The 20,205-nt window shown below is 36.2% G+C and overlaps 2 protein-coding genes across 2 annotated transcripts in view; both read right to left on the bottom strand.

Annotated features, from left to right (window-relative positions):
• Positions 1 to 9,340, bottom strand: part of kcnb1 (potassium voltage-gated channel, Shab-related subfamily, member 1) — a 43,369-nt gene extending 34,029 nt beyond the window's left edge. The window contains exons 1-2 of the mRNA XM_028447687.1: positions 9,030 to 9,340; positions 3,614 to 4,268 (exon numbers count right to left, since the gene is read on the bottom strand). Coding sequence (XP_028303488.1) covers positions 3,614 to 4,213 — 600 coding nt within the window. The 5' untranslated portion in view covers positions 4,214 to 4,268; positions 9,030 to 9,340. The remainder of the gene's footprint in view (positions 1 to 3,613; positions 4,269 to 9,029) is intronic.
• A 742-nt stretch (positions 9,341 to 10,082) lies between these two features.
• Positions 10,083 to 19,955, bottom strand: ptgis (prostaglandin I2 (prostacyclin) synthase). Its single transcript, XM_028446815.1, has 10 exons — positions 19,798 to 19,955; positions 19,362 to 19,485; positions 18,112 to 18,287; positions 17,875 to 18,012; positions 17,692 to 17,804; positions 17,426 to 17,604; positions 14,096 to 14,261; positions 12,875 to 13,056; positions 10,844 to 10,995; positions 10,083 to 10,376 (listed from the first exon to the last, which is right to left on the bottom strand). The coding sequence occupies exons 1-10, from the start codon at positions 19,866 to 19,868 to the stop codon at positions 10,217 to 10,219; spliced, it is 1,461 nt and encodes a 486-aa protein (XP_028302616.1). The 5' UTR covers positions 19,869 to 19,955; the 3' UTR covers positions 10,083 to 10,216.
• Positions 19,956 to 20,205: the final 250 nt, after the last annotated feature.

Below are 20,205 nucleotides of genomic sequence, written 5' to 3'. Positions count from 1 at the left end.
GATATAATATTTTGTCCGTTAGATATATTGGTTGCTATGGTGAAAAACCACAATATCAACATCTACAATTGTATTGGCACAACTTTTAAACCAAGAAAACACCAGAAATGTCACTGGCAATGTTTTTTGGGGGATCACACTGGCATCAGTAGGGGATGAGAACAACTTTTAAAAAGAGGTTAGGGATCGTCCCCAGCAGCTTTAAAGCAGTCAAGTATTTCAAAACTGACAATTTATTATTAAAAAAATTCACTGCGTTACAAAAGACAGAGAAATAGAATTGTCAAAAAGACACTTGGTTTATTAATTTATGTTCTAGTGCAGTTATAATTTAAAGTATTTTACAGTGAAAGGGGGGAACTATACAACTATACATCTATTCACAAATATGTTCACAAATACAATTTTTGCCTGAATCAGATATTGCAGAAAATACTGTAATAACAGTTTCCCACATGAATGAGATGCTAGGGGGTTGTGCTACTATTATATACAGAAAGGGAGACAAAAGTGTTGAGCTTCATATTAAGTTAAAAAAAACATTATAACTAACATTTTTTTTGTAATGAAGACATTTTTTAATGAAAAATTAGCCAAAAATCCTTAAAAAAATATATGTAATTTAACATAACTTTTTGTTATTATTTTGTAGGGGAATGCTGTGTGTGTTTGCCAGAATATATGTCAACATATTATTATAATCCTTAAGAAAATTCCAAACTACATGAAAATGCCTTTTCTCAGCAGTCAGACAAAAACCTACAGTATTCAATAGTGATTTAAAACTGATATGAGTGAGAAACATATAATACAGCTGTTCCCAATTCAATGCAAACATGATTAGGAGAATGCATCAAATTCAGCCCAGAGTCTTCTGAAAGAATAATTAATGTGACATTTTCCTGACATTTAAAAGGTATAGCTCAGGAGCCTGAAGATGAGAGTAGGGAAGGAGATATATGAGCCAGTAAATGATAGCGAGACAGGAAGGATAGCATAGGCGCCAAGTACAAATGCGTATTCACTGTTTTCTTCTCTACATTTTTACAAATGATGCAGCTCACCTTCCTGAGGAGCTTTGCACGCAGCTGTTCCTCTCACTGACACACACATTTATACATATACACATGTGCGCATGCTTCCCACAAACAAACATTGTGCTTCTTCAGTGATCATAACGCACTTTGGTTGCCTGGTAACCGTTTACTTTGAGCTCATTGCCACCATTCACTGTCTGTTTATGGGTTGTTGTTACTCATAAATATTCCTCTCTGAGCTGTGATTACAGAGCAAAGATGGACTACTCAACAAGGCCACAGCGTGCTCCAGCCTATAAAAAACCCCTAAGACACTACATCAACCCCTATAAGCGCTTTTAGCAGCTTGGTCTGCGGTTTCATGTTGCCCTTTTAAGCTAATTAGGCATTGATCAACACAGCTTTTTGCTGTCTCCAGGTTGCTCTTTTGTCCAGCATGCTATCCCCTGGTATAACTTAATGAGGATGCCAGACCAACAGATGATGTCCATTAAGCTTGACACCTTCAGTGGGAATGCTAAATCTACTTCGCAATGTAGGATTTTCTATAGCTGTCACGAATGACAGAAAACTATTCAATCAAGTTCAATATTTCAATAAAATAAATGAAGACAGAGGAAACGAAGGAACACAATACACATTGATTTTTGCATCTCCTTGATTCCCGTGAAGAAGACGTTTCACAAAGAGACTTGCTGTAATTTACTCAGTCTATTTATGGGACAGTGCTGACAGAAAAGTAACCGCCAGCCCAACCTGGCAACATCCAAATCATTTCTGTTTCTCATCGAGTGAAAGCTAAAAGCCAAGCGAAGGCGTGATTACGGCTAAATGTTTTGTTAGTGTTCTTTGATCTTTTCAGGCTCAACAGGAAGCGAGTGATCAAAGGTTGCTCATGTTCAGCACTGCAGTCGTCCGCTGCGCTGGTTACTGTTGTTACAGTTGGTTACAGCTGTCTGAAAGGCCATGAACATTGTCTCTGGAACTATTGAAGAAAGTACTTTTTCATCCAAATAGTGGGAAGCAATAAAGATAAACTACCCAACCAAATGAATTAGTAGCTGTTCTTTCATTGGTTATATCTCTTGAGAAGTTTCATTATCATCCATCCATCCATCCAGTTTCAGACCTGCTTGTTCCTGTTATTCTTTTTCTTTTTTTTTTTTTTTGTGGTCTGCCGGTGCCTATCTCCAGCTTTCACTGGGCGCTAGGCAGGGGTACACCCTGGACAGGGCACCAGTCCATCACAGAGACACACAACCACTCACACTCGCACCTAACCCTAATCGTCATGTTTTTGGATAGTGGGAGAAAGTTGGAGTACCTGGAGAAAACTCACACAGCATGGGGAGAACATGTGAACTCCACATAGAAAGGGCCCAAGGGTCCACTCGTGGAGTTGAACCCAGGACCATCTTGGAGTGAGGCAGACGCGCTAACCACTAAGCCACCGCATTATCAAACAATTTTATACAAAAGATTCTTCATTATTCATCATGTAGATTTTTTACTTTTTAAATCAAGTTGAATAAATTATACTTATAATAAGTATACAGTTTATACTTCCACCCACTTCCTTTCAAACACAAAAAGTATGTGTATGCAGTAATATACTATGTAATTTACTATGTCATTTTTTTGTTTTTGTTTTTTCTGGAGGAAAGCCATCTGCATGAAATCTTTTGTTTACTGTCATAATGTTTTTTGTATTATTGAATTTGTTCAAAAGAAAACCATTGATCAAAATATAAAAAATATAAATACCGTCTCCTACTCAATTAAAATATGTCAAAAAGACAATTGCCCTTGTCTCACACATTTTTTTTTTATTCAGCTAGGTTTTTGTTTATGGACAGCGGCGCATAGAAATCTCAAATTCTAACCACGATTTTGTAAAAAAATAAAAAATAAATAAATATAAAAATGAAAATCAACAGCAGCTTTACACAAGTAAAATTTTAAAAAAAAATGCTTGTTCATGTAGATCTTGTTGGGTTTTTTCTTTCTTATTATGAATTTTATATTTTGATAGACACATTGAGATAACTTTGTTGTAAATTGTGCTATACAAATAAAGTTGAATTGAATTCAAATTAAAGTGTAATCGTATATTTACCTCAGGCTATCACATCAACAATTCCACCCTAATGTCAAAGTTATATATGAATGTGTTTCTATTGAGTTTAAATTTGATTTGAGCTACATAAACCCTGGTGAAAAAGTCACATCTTCATGTTGTAACTTCATTTTTATCACCATAAAGAATGTGGCATTGGAGGCAATTCTTACATAGTTTGGTTGCAGGTCCCTCCCCCAACTATCAGATGATTTACTAATACTCCTTTTCAATAAATGTTCAAATTATTTCATGCTCACGTTCTTTGTAGGTTTGCTACCGACTTATATTTAGTTCAATTCAATAAATAAATGATTAATAATTGTGTAACTATTGACTTTGTCATTAGAAACCTTTGTTGTACTGCAATAAGTCATTATAGAAAGAAAGGTAATCAATATGTATACGCATGTCCCATATCATATGTGTCAAGAACAAACAGCCGCTATCATTACGGTACCTTTGCTGCAACTGATGAGCTGGGCTTCTCCAGCAGGTCCCAAAGTTTCTGCCGTTTTTCAGCACAGCATGTATTGTCAAACTCTTCTCCGTCTCTATCTTTTAAGTTGTCAGCCTCTCTTTTGAGCTCCTCGTTCATTTGCTCTTTCTTCTGGTGGTACCTCGCCTGGCAACACGACTCCAAATAGATCTCGTCAATACCCCAGTAGTCAAGTTCTTGACTGAAGGACAGGGCGCACATCTCCTCCATCATGTGGAGCTTTCCCGTGCGATAGAAGTTCAGAATGGAGGTGAACGCTCCTGGATGTCGATCAAAAAAGTATTCATTCTCCTCCATGTTGTAGTCGTCGCATACTTCCATCAGAGAGTCGTGGGAGTTGCAATCTCTTAACTTTCCCAAACGTGTTCGAGGGAGCCTGTCTAATGTTCGCCAAAGGACTTCGTGTGGAAGACCACCAACATTCAGTCGAACTCTGCGGTAACATGACTTGCCGCGGATTATATCAACTGGTCCGGGTGGCAGTGATGAAGTCGACCTGGAACCAGCTTCATGTAACTCTGCCAATGATTTCTCCATGGTGACTTTAAGTTGAGGGAGCATGGGAAGGTCCGCGGCTATGGGCACAAGTCAAGCTTCTTTTCCTTCACTTTGGTATCTAAGGAAACAATAACAGCGAGAAAAGGCATGGGTAAAATAACAACCAGGCCAGATTGTTGAGTCAGCATGAGTCATCAGAGAGTCAGTGGCTGGGACGAGAGAGAAGGGTCTTGACACGACTACTTATAGGTAATATTTTCCCATCACATAAGTATTACTTATTCTTCTGTCCGTTTCTATTTCTCTTTAACTGAGAAACTCATCTGCACCATTGTACATCAATCGTCAGCATCTTTATATCCCCGTGGCTAAATCATAATCATTGGTACAAATTCCACTTGTATTTTAGATACATTATAAATTACAAATTACTATTTCATTTAGCAGACGCTTTTATCCAAGAACACTTGCTTAACATCCCACAGTGATGGCCCAGGTTTGATTCAAAAAGGTGACCACTGTTAGAATGACATTTTAATTGAAATGTATCAATGTTTTGTACTATTTACTTATTGTATTTACCTCAATCAACACTAAATCGTGGAGTCACTCAGATGACTGAACAAATCAGCAAAGCCAGTAATAGGAGCATTACATCATGTGTTATTCAGCAGTGTTTCTCAGATGGGGGTACGCGATGGCACTACAGGGGGTACTTGATAAAGAGAGAGAGAAAGAGAGTGGGAAATTAATAAATAAAGTGTCAGTCTTGGTCCCACCCCAGGTGGTAGTTGGTAGTTTGTATTTGTTCATTTAATCTGACTCTGGGACATGCATAAGAATTGAGTAGTACCTGTTCTTTTTTGGCATGTGCATATGGCAATAAACTTTATTCTATTCCATTCTAAATGTAAAAAGTCTGGTTAAACACTGTTATTCAAACAAACAAAAAAAACTGCAATGAATATGGTATTATCTGGTTTAATACAAAGGTACATAATGCTGTTTTTTCTGATAGTTTTTTTTTCTACAGTAAATGTGAAAATTAAACACAAGCCTTAGCTACAGTGATTAACTCTTACTGTAAATTGTACGGTGATCTTCCTTTACCGTAAAGACAGAAACAGTTAAAGAGCGTTAATGACTGTAATATTTTGACATGACTGGTCGTTCCTAAATGTTAAAAGCCTGGTTAAACACTGTTATTCTAACTAAGAAAAAAACAAAATGAATATGGTGTTATCTGGTTAAATATAAATGTACCTAATGCTTTTTTTCCTGGTTGAAAATTAAATACAAGCCTTAGCTGTTGAAAACAGTTTTGATTATCCTTTACTGCATTTTCAGTATATATATATATATATATATATATATATATATATATATATATATATATATATATATATATATATATATATATATATATTTTTTTTTTTTTTTTTTTTTTTTTACAGTGTGAGAGGACCGGAAATTTAAAAAAAACTATAGAAATAAATCTATTCAAGAGCCACTAAAATCAGTATTTTTCAACATTGGGATCAGGACCTGAAATTTCTGAATTATTGAAATAGATTTTGGAAGTTTTTAAATTATTATCCTATTTTTTTATTAAAACAACACACAACTGTCTTTTTATACTTTTTTCAGTTTGAGAAATATATATCTAGATGAACTAAAATACAGTAAAAAAAACAAGAGAAAGTTGGTACTGGAGATAAAAAAAAAAAAAAAAAGTTTGAGAACCACTGCTATACCGTATAAGGCTTCAGAGCAGTTAAATAATTACTTGACATTTTCATTTGAAAGTTCCAATTTAAGCGCTGATTTACGAGAAAGACTATTTTTATATTCTAAAATCTAAACTATTCCTGCAACATTGTGCTACCATTAAAAATGTAGCCTAATTTAGTTGGAGTTTTCTTATTTTTGTCCCTCAACATAAAAAATAAATCTGCCCTTAGTAATCAAAGGAAGGTCCCTCAGATGACTCACAAATCAGCGAAGCAAGTAACATGAGCCGTGTATAAAGAGACGCTTCAAACATGATGTTTGTCAGTGCTGTGCAAGGCTTCAGAGCAAGAAAATCAGAAAAATTATTGTTCTTAGATTCACACAAAATAATCTTCATTTTTAAATTTACATTTTTTTTTTGTGTAATCTATTTCACTCAAAAATAGATTGTATGTGTTGATACTGTATATATTGAGTTTTGTAAAATTAACAGAGAGAATTTGGTTGGGAAGTTTAAATCAACTTTTAACCCTAACTCTAGCCATAATCCTAAACCTGACCCTGTAGTTCAGGGGTGTTAAACTCATTCTAATTCAGGGGCCAAATAGGGACCAGTTTAATCTTCAATAGGCTGCAGATAATAGGTGGTAAAACAAGCAATTGTATCTTTATTGTGCCCTAGTTTGCACTTCCACCTATAATAGTATTTAAAGCATCTAAGGCACCAACAGTATACAAGCAATATGTGACAGAAATCAGTCGCTGCAGGATCTTATATTTCCTTCATTTTGTGACTAATTTTTATTTAATTTGGGTTATTTTTGGAGAACACAGAAATACTTTAATAATCCCAGGGGGAAATTATTTTCGTTACAGCTCCAGATATGCAAACAATATATATTGTACAAGCCACATCTATTAAAAACAAAATAAATATAACTATACATATATAAAATGTCAACTGTACAGTTTATTTATGTGCAGAAAGTGCAAAAAGAGCAAAATGAAAAAGAATGTCGTTGTTTGAGTCAGGTTACAGACAGAATAATTTGAGAAAAATTGTAGGATTTTGGAAAAATTGAGAGTACTTATACCCATTTGAAGTTAAAAATGACTACCATCATGTGATATAGGCATAGGGAAAAAAAATGGCAGTTTCATTGAATTTGTGTATTTGGCAGTACTGACATATCTACTAACTGAATTAGTCGGTGATTTACGCTATTGGTCATGTCATTTTTTACTTTCTCCTGCAGGCCGAATTGTGAGCTTTAAAGGGCCAGATTTGGCCCCCGGGCCTTGAGTTTGACACATGTACTGTAGTTATTTGGTCTCACCCTGACAACAGGGGTGTGTTAGTAAATCAAACTGAAATATAGTAAACAAGAGCTAAAAACACACTGCAAATACTGAAAGGTTACAGGCATGTAAAGTGGAGAAAAGGAAGATATATGATGCAATAGGCAATTGAACATCAACTTCATATTTTGGAGTTTGACGAGATAAAAATGTATTGTAGACCCTTGGTCCTGAGTTAAGTAGCTAACATGGGAAAGTTTTACTGTAGAAGTGGGTCTTGTTTCACTAAAGCTGGTGACTAAACTCCTAAATCAAAGAAGTGAAATACCTGATGACATATCCTCATAAATTATACATTTGGAGTAAAATATTCATCGTAAGATAAGAACTTATCTTTAATGCAGAACTGTCAACACACTAATTGCAATAGACTTCAGTAGCATTTGGTATTTCAGTGTCTTTTTGGCTTAGGATCAGTGCACTAATGCAGTGGTTCCCAAACGCTTTTGGCTCAAGTTCCCCCTTTTCGCCCGACGACAACATTTTACTCTGAATACTATGAAAAAACAAATATACAGCATAATGATGGAGCATATTTTAAAGAACTTCATTTTGCAAATTAGTGGAATAAAACAGTATTTAGTGCCTCCTGAATAGGTTTATTTCTATAGTTTTTATCATTTCCTGTCATCTCCCTCCTGGTGTGGGACCAACACTGACCCTTGTATTTTCAGTTCATGATCTTTTCTAGCATTATTTTGTGTGTTTTTGGTATTATTTAAATAATTATCTCTTTGTGTGTGTTTGTGGTGTCGTTTGGTTGTTTCTTATGTCATTTTGTATGTTTCTCTCTGTTATTTTTTTTATATTTCGTAGTGATCTTGTGTATTTTTTTCTCATTTAGTGTGTCTTTGTCATTTTGCGTGTCACTGGTAATAGTAAGTATTGTTCTCTGCGTGTGTGTCATTTTGTTGTTGTTTGTCTGTTATTTTTATTGTTCAGTAGAGGTTTATCTTGTTTTGTGTGTATTTGTTGTGGTTTTGTGAGTTGCTGGTAATATTTAGTATATGCTTATCATTTTTAACTACAAATAAACATTATAACCCCCCCACACACACACACTCTCTCTCTCTCTCTCTCTCTCTCTCTCTCTCTCTCTCTCTCTCGAGTGCCCCCTGTAGTGCCATCGTACCCCCATTTGAGAAACCCTACTCTACTGTGTAGGACGACTAGAGAAAAGGAGTGAGCGCTGTCCAGTGTGGTGGTGCTGAAACACGAGCAGTCAGCTGTTCACTCCCTCAAAAGGAACAACAACAACAACTCCACATTTTCACCCTGAAACAATCCAAATCCAAGCCTTTTACGCCACTGTGTTTACGACAGATATGAATCCATCAGATGTTTCCATTCATCACCGTCACACAAAGTTTTCTAAGACTTCGCAGACTGTGTTAGGTCTGTGTCAACACACATTACGCTGCACGTACACAAAGAGAGCATCATCTGAGATGCGGACATTGTTGATGCAGTCAAAAGAAATGTTCATTAACATGAGTCTCCACCCTTTTTTTTTTTTTTTTGAGCTTCGACACAGGAGATGAGCATTAAAAACCCGCCACAAAACCAACATCCCCACCTCTAATCGGCACATACACCGCCCTGGTCATGGAAACCAGTTGTTGGTTCATCTACAAGTAGCCTTTAAAGCCACCATCAAGGGCTGCTTTTGCTTTGCTCCATGTTGATGCAGCTTGAATGCAGACACAGCTGCTTCTACACGACACTGTTGAGCCATTACAATTGATAAGTTAGAGAAATGAGAATGATAATGACAAAATAAGAAAAATACCGTCATGAGTTGATGTTTCCATCCTGCGCTGAATCTGTAAGCAGTCAATCCTCCACCACATATTTAGAATGAAGCTAAGATATGAAATAACACCAAATCCCAGATTATATTGGTTGACTTGGCTATTTACTGCCAGGGTCCAATCCGAGCCGTTTCCCATCCTCTGCTGACGACATGGCAGCTGAACGTCTTCCGGCACGATTTACCGCCTTCACGCAGCTTCTCTGGCCCGCATTTCCCTGGGCGGAGATCAACAAGTAGGCTACGCACGGATGGCCCGGTACGGACACACAACCTGTGCAGCTCAGACAGATGTGTGTGTGTGTGTGTGTGTGTGTGTGTGTGTGTGAGGAGGATCCGAGGCAGCTCCCTGCTCTGCTCCACATCTGGTTAACTGTTTAAGCACCGCTGCCCTCTGTCTACAGCTACAGCCTGTGGTCAGCCTTTAAACACACCAGGAAAATACATCATGTCCTATGTCTTCTGAAGGAAACTACAGTGCAATAGTTATGCATCCTTTCATAATGGCATTAACATTTTGATTTTATTGTTATTTTCATTTATATATCTTTAAAACAAATCCCATCCCCAAGCAGTATTCCACAGAAGCATGCAGGACATTAGAGTAACATGATAGAGCATCGTACAAAATATTGCATGTTGCTGCTGTTGCTGATGAGTCAGTGAAGGGCTTTTTCTCTTTCATCTGAGCTTCAAATCGAGGCTGATTCATCATTTTGATGGTTTGAAAAATTAAACTGAGGCTTTGTCAGATGGTAATAGACCATACACATATATTTAATACCTCACAATCCACAGGGTGGTACGTTTCTGCTGGTGCTTTTCCAGCACAGATCAAGTTCAAGGCAGAAAAATGACATCCTACCAACCAAACAAATGTAATTTCATACTTTGGTGAGAATAGTGGAGTACCTAAGCTACACCCAAACAAGCTTGAGGAGAACATGCAAACTTCACTCTGGTTTTAACTGTTCAAATGTCATCAAAGTAAATTGATATATTCTCAGATAACAATAGAGTTGTGAGAAAATAAAGTGTTTATGATGCATTTTATTTCAATAAATTGCATACAAATGATGAAATTGAAATGTTCATTGATCAAATATTAGGCAGCATAAATATTTCTACAACACGTCGATAATCCGAAAAACTTAAATCCACAGTATTCATGTTTGATGCTGTGTCTTCTTCATTCTGTAACGGATCTGCAGGTCTCCATCTGGCTGAAGCATCCCAAAGCCGTAGCGACTGGACTGAATGGGAGGAAGTTTAGCTTGAGGGTCACACAACTCCACATCAAGACGGGTCAAGAGCAAGAAGACAAATCTAAAGACAAAAAGAAAAATATCGTCACATTCCACCAATTATACAGATGAACGATTAAACACAGCTAATGTGTTGTGTGCTGCAAAATTGTAAAATTCATCAAACTCTTTTAAACAAGGATCTATCTTATTTAGGTCATTTGATTACAGTAAAGTAGCTCCGTATGTAGAAAAAAGCTGAATTCAATTAAATTCAGTAATTGGCTCAAGTTACTATAGAGCACGTTACTATAAATACCCACCAGCTTTATGTAAACGCTGAAAAAAATTACCATATTAAAAAACATAATCTGAATTTCTACATTTAAACAATAAAACCTGGGACTAAAAAGACGGAAATAAAAAATAATAATAATAATCATGTATGCATTTCATTTGCAGTATCCATATAATAAGTCAGACCATTAATGCAAGCATTTTAATAATAATCATGGGAAAATACAGTTAAAGAGTAAAACGTTTTTATACTGTTTAATCGCTGTAACGGCAAAATGTTTTCCAACGCAGGCGTTTCTGCCTGCGCCCCAAGGCATGGTGTAGTACTTCAGCTTTCTTCCATCTTTGTAGAAATGATCCTTCACACTCATGTCTTCATTTAGAAAGCGATCATATTTGAACATCTGTTGGGAGAGTTGGAGGCACTGCTCAGATCTTTGCACAAATAATTAATCATAAATCATTTTTTTTAAAAAAGAGAAAACAACCTTTAGAATTTACACAGTCAAAAAGATATTTGAATTTGTGATTTACTCGGCTGGTGTATTTTAGTTGTGAATTACAAAAACAATAAGTCATGTGCAGCTACCTGACATTTCTAAATACATTCAAAACAACTGAATGCACACAGAAAAAAAGTATAATCCACTGTCCAATGGTACATTAGCATAAATAATGTATTGTATTGTGAATTATGGATCCCTTAAAAGTACAATGGACTAATTATTCCTATTGCTTTGTTAAAGTTGTATTAAAAAGCAATATAATGTTTCCTAAAACAAGAAGCATTACCATAATTATTTATAGTTTTCTGTTTTTATTGGTTTCACAAATATAAATGCTGTTGTTTATCTTCTTTCCTTGTTTTTAAAATTAGCAATAAACATCCTGTATATAGTGTTGACCTTCAACAGCATGTGCATTGTGCAAACAAGAAAATACTAATAATAAAAAAAAGAAGCAATAATCATCCTGCATTTACTTCCATTTTGGAGAGGACTGTTATTAACCAGTCGGAAACCCCAACACCACAAAGCATGCTGGGTAGGCTCTACCTCAGATGCTAAGAATGAAATATTAAACAGTTCCCAATTAGGAAAGGTTAAGTTCATTTAAACATGCTGCAGCTACCCCGAGGAGAGAATGCTGAGCTTGACACTTCTGTAAATTGTTAAAAAAAATGTTTTATATAGGTTGAAACATTTTACTAATTAGAACTGGATAGAGAATTACCAACATAATTCAGAGCCAGCCTGTGGAGTAGGCAGTATAGGCAAATGATAATGGTGCTACACATAGATGAATTCTTCCCCATTATCATTATCTTCCAGTATATATTATTAGAAAAAAACTATGAATTGTACTATTGTTATTTTGTGCCAATATCCTTGGCCAATTTCTATAATATTTAATTTTGTGCTGTGGTTTATTCATTTGGTATATATAATTTATTTTATGTCAATTATTTACAGGTTCTGAAAAATAGAAATAAAATAAAAACATGTTATTTAGCCTTTGCTTCTGCCTACTCCTTTACAGACAAGATATATTGTATGAGGTGTATGGGAGTTTAGGGATTATTTTTGCCTTATTTTATATTTTAGTTATTATGGTAAATTGTTGTTTGTCAGAAGTAAATAAATAAATAAAATTAAAATTAAAATATGTTTATTCTAAATGTATTTTTATTCTTCATTTTATGAATGTTATTTTTAGTTGACTAATTTGATTGGATTGGATTCTGGTTTTCGGAAAAGTCAAAATAATGGTCACAGTGTAGGTTCTAGTGTGAATATATTTACATTAGCAGTGGGATTTACTGTAATGCTAAAGGGGCGCCATTTAAAATCTTGTGTGCAAAATTGCTCAGGGCAGGCACGGCTTTAATGCATTTGCCAACATAATAATTACTACCCTGCAAAATTATTTTCACAGGAATCAATATGCTGCTGATAAACAACTAAGACTAATAATTATCTGGCTATCTACAAACCCCCTAAAGGAAAATAAACACAAAATGAAGCACTGCAATCTTCCCAATTCAACCAGTGAACGTTCTCAGAAAACAAATTCTATCACAAATCTGATCTGATTACCTGATGTCCTAGAATTTCATGATATTACCACAATAGACTATTGTTATTATTGTTAAACACTAACAATATAGAGTATTGACTCGTACGTTCACATTGCCTAACTGTTGTTGAGACAAGTTGGAAACCTTGAGGTTAAATGAGTTTAGATGAACATAAGCTTTGAATAGGCTTGTGCACATTGCATTACCTGGGGTTCTGAGTGTATCTCTGGATCCATTTGAGGGCTGAGAAAGGGGAACAGACAAACTCTGTCCCCCCGGCGTAGGTGAAACACCCGTCCATCAGCCATATGTAGAGTCTTGTCTTGTATTACTTCTCTGTTGATCATCACAGCAGCGGTGAGCCGTAAAGTCTCACTCAGAACACTGTCTGCAGAGCGGAAAGGATGATGTTAGCAATGGTTCCCAACCTTTTTTGGGTCATGACCCCATTGATAGAAACTTTTGATGTGTGTTGCTGTCACCGGGATTAGTGCACAAAGTGGTAAATAACAAGACTCAGATATTTCTATACTGTATTTTATTTGAACTAGTTTTATATTTCAGAAAGTGAAAGTATATAATACAGTTTAAGATTGTGTGTGGTGTTGTAATCTGAAAAGGAATAAGTAAAAGATTTTAAATATATATTTTCAGTTTTAATCAGTATTTTTTTTTTTTAATCAATTACCAGACATGTCATGTGACCCCATTTGAATTCCAGGTGACCATACATGGGGCCACGACTACAAAGTTGAAAAACAGTGTTAGAGGCATGTCCCTATGACTTAAACAAGTAGGAGCTAATTAGTGCAAATGTTTGCACCAATGCAGGGTTTTTCAACTTTAGGGTCGGGACCCCATTCGGGGTCACATGAAATTAAAATATGGTCACCTGAAATGTCTAGTAATTGGTAAAAAAAAAAAAAAAAAAATTATAATAATAAATTGCAAAATTAAAAAACTGCCTTAAATTATAATTTTTTTAAACATTTAAAAAAAAAAAAAAAAAAAAACATTTTTTGACACACCACACCCACCCAATAAATATCAAACAACAGTTTAATGTACTTAGTCCTTCTCAAATATAAATCTAGTTCAAATAAAACATGTCACTTTGTGCACCAAATCCTGGCTACTCTGTATTTGTAACACATTTCAATAAACATGAAGAAACAAATTCTAGAAAAAAAAATGTTGCCGGACATTTGTGATATCAAAATGGAGTTACAACCTGAAAAAGGTTGGGAACCTCTGCACTAATGTGAAGAATTAAAGGGAACAAACATATTATTTTTGTGCCAGCAGATTTTTCATTGTTTTGTTTTTGTTTTTGTTTTTTTTGGCTTTTTTTGCAGTGCTAGGCCTGGATAAAATGTTAAGGTGGGAGAACTAAAGAATATAAAAGGCTGTCAGCAGCTGTTACGTACCTAAAACAGGTGTTCTGTGCGTTTCCAGCGGATCGATGGGGGGATGCTGTGTGGAAGTATCCTGGAGAGCAGAAAGGCCTCTGATCTCTGACTTAACAGCGTCCATGGCCTCGGGGTGAGTGAGCAGGAAGCCAAGGAGCCAGAAAGCAGCAGGTCCAGCGTTGCACTGAAAAGGAAAAGTAACATACACCATTAAAAAAGCAACACACACACGTATCCTTGTCTAATAACGGGTACAAGGACATTCATGTATAAAATCTGTGCAAAGATTTACCCTCCGTAGAACCTATTTTAGAACCTATATTTATCTTTATTCCCATCTGAGCTGCTGCTACAGTCTGATATGATGAATTTGAGGTGAAGCCATGAAACCACTACCCACTTTGGAGACATTGCTGTCAGCAGGACGCCTGAGCCTTTCAGACAATAATTGCTTCAGTAGAAGGGAACTGCACTCTTTACGTCCGAGGGCAACTACCAAAAGTGTCTGAAGGTTAACTGCATTGTCTGCCCTTGAAGAGCCTTAGAAGAACACCAGTGCTTTTGCCTCCAACAGTCATTTGTGGGAAGTATGATTTGGGAATCAGATGAAAATACACGTCTGTGTTTATTATTATATTACCTATGCTAAATTTGCAGCCATTTATATCTTAAGGGCTTTTATTAACAAGATTTTACTACTGTAATATATCGAATATCAATATATAGAATGTGAACAATACTGGCACATAGGCACCCTTAGATGAAATAGTTGCATTTGATTCTACATCCATGCTAGCTCCGTCATCAGCTGCAGCTGCAGAACTTTTCAAGGATGAACAGCAAAAAGACGGATATGTAAAAAGTTAAAAAAAAAAAAAGGGAAAAAAAAGGAAAAAAGAAAAAAGATTGGCCTATATGACATTGAGGACAAGTAATGTTGCAGTTTTTAAAATTAGCTCCTCCCATCCACGTAAAAATATGTGTATTTTGGGCTGAGAATACGGTTATTGTGGTTATGTGCCATCACATAAATATTTGGTGAGGATTTTTATGGACGTTTAAAATTGCAGGTTACAGTTCCAGTTAAAAACTAAACTGAATTAATGAATGAATTGCTTAAAAAAAAAAAAAAAATTAACTAAATCTGCTAGGACAGCAAAGAGAAACCTGTGCAATATTTAACGAGAAGTTAATATTTTCTTGCAGAATAAAGTTTGATATAAAGTCAAAACATTTATATTGACATACAAATATGGTCAATATACTGTAAATGCTACTTAAAGATTATTTTGTAATTTCATTTTACTAAGGCAGCTCACCTCTGGATTTAACAGCATTTTCATCTAGTAGTATAGTATACATCAGGGTTTCTATATACGGTAACTATATTCATCATGACCATAAAGTCTCATCAATAAGGGGGAATTACCATCAAGGGAGAATAAATCACAACTCCCCCTCAAAGGTAAATAACAAATCTCATTAGTCGATAAAATTGATTGCTTGGATGTGACAGAAACCTCCAGGGCTCATGGGCTTTAACACTTGAACCAGTCTGAAGCACACATTAAATCCACAATCACCAGCACCTTTAGCCTCACATCTAATCCCTTTATTCTCAGCTGCTTCAGTTTTTACACTATGCTCTAATATTCATGCAGACAACACACGACTATTCAAATGATGAAACACACACAATTTGACAGAGCAACACATTGTGGGTAATTCATTCATCTGTGAGCTAAAAGCATCTGCAGTGACCATCAGGGTTGAGTATCAGCCTCAGACAAAAAAAAAAAAACCAGATCACTACCGGCCCCTGCTGGCAGATCACTGAAATCACATCCTATTCTTAAACACCATTCTCTGTTCTTGCCACATCCACGCACTTTACACTGCTGTGTCATGGCTTATATAGTGGCATCTATAGTACACCACGGGTCACCAACATGGTGCCCGTGGGCACCAGGGAGCCCGCATTGACCATGTGAGGGGCCCTCAGGAGCTTAAGTCTACAATGAGCCTCATCTAAAATTGGATTTACTTTCCAGGATTTAAACTCACAAAGATAATATACTTAGTAGAGTTAAATACTGTGCGTGATAACGTTTTAATATTAAATTAACCATCTTTAAATGTTTTTTTTTCACTACAACATTGTGACAGATGTTTCCAAGTGTTGCAGATTTGGTGTATGGGACAGGTTATGGTGTGTTATATATAATATATTTATAAAATATATATATAAAAAAAGCTGGTAAAATAGGAAGATGATCATTTTCTATGAAATGTAACAAATTAAACAATTGCATAAATTAGGAAAAAAACTAAAGTGTTGCATGTTGAAACTTAAACATTTCTTTCCTTTTTAAGTTACTGTTAGCCTACTTTATGATGTTACCCTCTAATCAAATTGAAACCGTAAACATTTAATATTTAAGGAGTGCTTTTCTAACTGGTAGCCCTTAGTACTATACAGTACTGAAGTAGTTCGCAGTTTCAGAAAGGTTGGTGACCCCTGATCTACACAGATCAGCATCTGGTGGAGCAAAAATGATACCTTGATCTGGGATATCAGGCTTCTATGTTGTAAATAAAGACATTTTTGAATTTTGAATGTATTGGACTTTTCCAGTATTGCGATGCCAGTAAATGTTACTGTCAAATAGGCATCATATTTACAATCCCTGAGGTCTAAAACCTTAGAAAAGTTTTTGGTTTACTAGTAACAGAAAAACAAGTTTTTGGGTGGTCAACCTTTTAAATTGTCCAACATGGCAACCCCAATTGAGAATTGGCTCCGACTAATGGCAGATTGGAATTCAGCAGGTCAAAAACTACAAGTGCACCAAATTAAATGCTTGTCGACAGATTTACACGATGCCTTCTTAAAACCTATATGCCAGTCATAAGACAAGCTTATTCTCAGATACCAAACCAAACAGACTAACGAATTAATGATGATGCAAGCTATTGAAGAACAAAAATGTTTGTTATAATTATGCCATGAGTCAAGTTTTCCAGACCTTATGTAAACAATAAAAAAAGAGAAGGACTCCTTAGCTCACGAACACAAACACATCATTGATGTTGGGACCAATTCACCTAATCCAAACTTCAGGCTACAGGTTGAGGCAGGCCACTCTGTGTAATTTGGCTCTGAGGCAACCACTGAATCTCTCACCTCTGCATAGTTGGCAGGCTCAACAAGACAGAGTGGAATCCATGCATTTCTCCTGGGTGTGGAAAGCTTGTAGACAGTTTTGAAATGATATGACGACTTCCGTGTTTGGCTTTGTGTGAATAAGAGACACTAAGTGCATGGGGGGGGGGCACCTGTTCTCTCACCTGTGTGGTCCACAGCTGTAACAGCAGAGCTCTGTTCTGCATCTCTGCACTGACTCCCTGCTCCTGCAGAAAGTGATGGTAACTCTTCTGCCAGGAGACTGACTCTGCTTCACTCTGCCTGTCAGGTGACAACAACTCCCACAATCGCTCCCGAGAGAGCCTGGCTGAATTCTTCTCATCTGTCAATACAAAACCAACACATATATACTGTAGATATAGTCATATAGAATACATTCTTTATTTATTTTTATTCTGAGCTATCTTACCCCCTTTAAGTGAGCTGCGAGCCAGTTTAGCGAGAAGATCATCAAATTGTCGAAACTGGTTGTAGACTAATTCTGGATTGACTCTCCTCTCAAACAAAGTCAAAAATCCAGCTCTGAAAGCAACAAATGTCAAATCTTCAAATTGCCCTCTGGTTTAGGTTTAGTATCGCAAAAGTTTCTTACTTGAAAAGAAGACTATAGCAGAGGTCAAAGAGACCATCTTCTCTCCACTCTAATGGATGGAGGGTTTTCAGCAGAACAGTCTGAAGGTGATATTTCATGGTCGTGTTCAGCTCCACCAGACTCGGACCCTGGAATTGCCTTTGGAATGGAAGTCATTGATGATACTGGGATTTATCACATATCATCATGTGTTTGTTTGACGTATGTGATTAATAATAATAATGGCACATTGTTTACCACTCCATCCATCTTCTCTCTGACGCTTGGTCGATCTCTTCCAGCTGCAGATTGAAGATCTTTTTGATGAGCTGGTTTCTGATGCGGGTGAACTCCAAAAAGGTTGTGTCACACACAACGCTGTCAAAAGAGTTTGGGTCCAACAGCACGGTGACATAGATGCCAGCAACACGGACCTGGAAGGAAAAGCATGTTTTTAAAGACATTTTATCATTATTACTGTTTAAAAACAGTCCATTGCAAGGCATGGAAACTGATATGAGCTATATATGCACATGTATGACAATTTGCAAATCAGACTTTATCTGTCCTTATTATTTTTTTGAGGAGGGACAGAACAGAGAGCATTGTTACATTTAGAATAGCAACCGGTGCTTTGTCCATGCGGGCCATCTAGCCAAAGGCTAATTGGCAGACCCTGTGTCATGTACTGAGTTTGCATCGTACTGAGATTGACATGCGCACAACCAGAAAATGAATTTTTGCTAAAAAAAAAAAAAAAACAGTAATTCATTTTTGTTTATTTTAGTTTTTAAAGTGAACGGACACGTGTTTTGTTTGTTCATTGGATTGGGTTATGGTTTGGTTAGGGTTAGGGTTATAATCTCAGTACGGAGGTAAACTCAGTACGTGACACCGGTCCGCAACATAAAACAGACAAAAGGCAAACAGTGATATATAGTTATACATACAACATGCTAAAAAATATTTAATTTACAAACATGTAAAATGAATGTAATCTTCGCAGGCTTGGTTTGGACTTTAACCAGCGCTTCACTTTGCAGTTAAACAAGTTCAGATGTGTGAGGGTCCTAACACACACGTAAAAAAAACATCATCTTCATATTTACTTATTAGTTTACTAGTGAATGGATTTAGATTTTTTTTTTTTAAAGGAAATATCCAAAATAGGATGAGGAAAGGCTGATTAAATTTTAAGGATGATCCTTAAACTGATTCTGGATCAGTTTGAAAAATAAAAAAAAATCGCTAAATCCCTATGTTCAGCTCTTTGAGCTGCTTCTACACTGCCTTCCTGCTGGTGACTTTGTGCATTACATGCTCTCGTCAACTTCATGTTGTGAGCACAAAACAGCAGTCATGTGATAGAAATTTCTCACGTGTGGGGGTTATTATTGTTATTATTTTTTTTGTCGAAAGGGTGTTTTCCTGTCTTGTGTCATTAAAGTAATCTTTCTATTTCCAGCGTTTAACTGATGCACTTGCTTTAATGAAAAATAAAAACTCACGGTAAAAATGTCTCCATGCTTTTCTTTCATACGGGTCAGAAAGTTTGCAGCATCTTTCCCAAAATCCAGTGCGTGTCCCAACCATGGAATCCATCCTTTGTCCAGAGGAGGCTCATTACTCTGTCTGAGGGTCAAAGGAAGCTCACAGTCAAACAGCCATTTGCTTATCACAGTTCAGTACTCTGATCCAACAGGTTTAGAAGGAACATGAAGTCATGTCTGAAATATGTAGTTATAAATCATGTGCAGCCTTTTGAGACATGGCAAAAAAAACACACAGAAAATCCAATTTGGCACTCTTTAACTGCTGCTTAGTGACAATAACTGCACTTTCTCTGGGTTTTTACAATTTTTAGACAAAAGAAAAGACTCAGATAATGTTAAATGGTTTTAGTTTATGATCAGCAAACATAGAGTAAGGAATAAAAAGCATTACCTTTTGCGACTGCAGTACAGAAAAACTAGCAAGAGCAGCCCAATGAGTAATAAGAATATCGTCCACAACATGTTTCTGCTGAGCCTGTCTCAAGTGTTTGACTCCATAGCTGCAAAGTAACTCACTTATAGTTTCTGAGCCTGGCTTAGTTGGAACCACTTATTTTGTGGGCGTGGAAAGGTGTGGTTTGTGACACAATGTGTTGCACAACTCTCAACCACAGAGTGTCAAACAAACACAAAGCCCCAGCCTTTAAATCAATGAAACCGAAAACTGTACAGTAGCTATCAACTCTGACTGAGTCGCAAAACTTTATAAGGGAAAATATTTGAACATGTCATTCATCTAATATTAGAATCAGCGCATGGGGAAACCACAATGCAGTGACATCACATTACTTCCTGCAGT

Source organism: Gouania willdenowi, chromosome 5 (genome assembly GCF_900634775.1).
Source record: "Gouania willdenowi chromosome 5, fGouWil2.1, whole genome shotgun sequence".
NCBI lineage: Eukaryota > Metazoa > Chordata > Actinopteri > Blenniiformes > Gobiesocidae > Gouania > Gouania willdenowi.
This window is presented reverse-complemented; position numbering and strand designations above follow the sequence as displayed.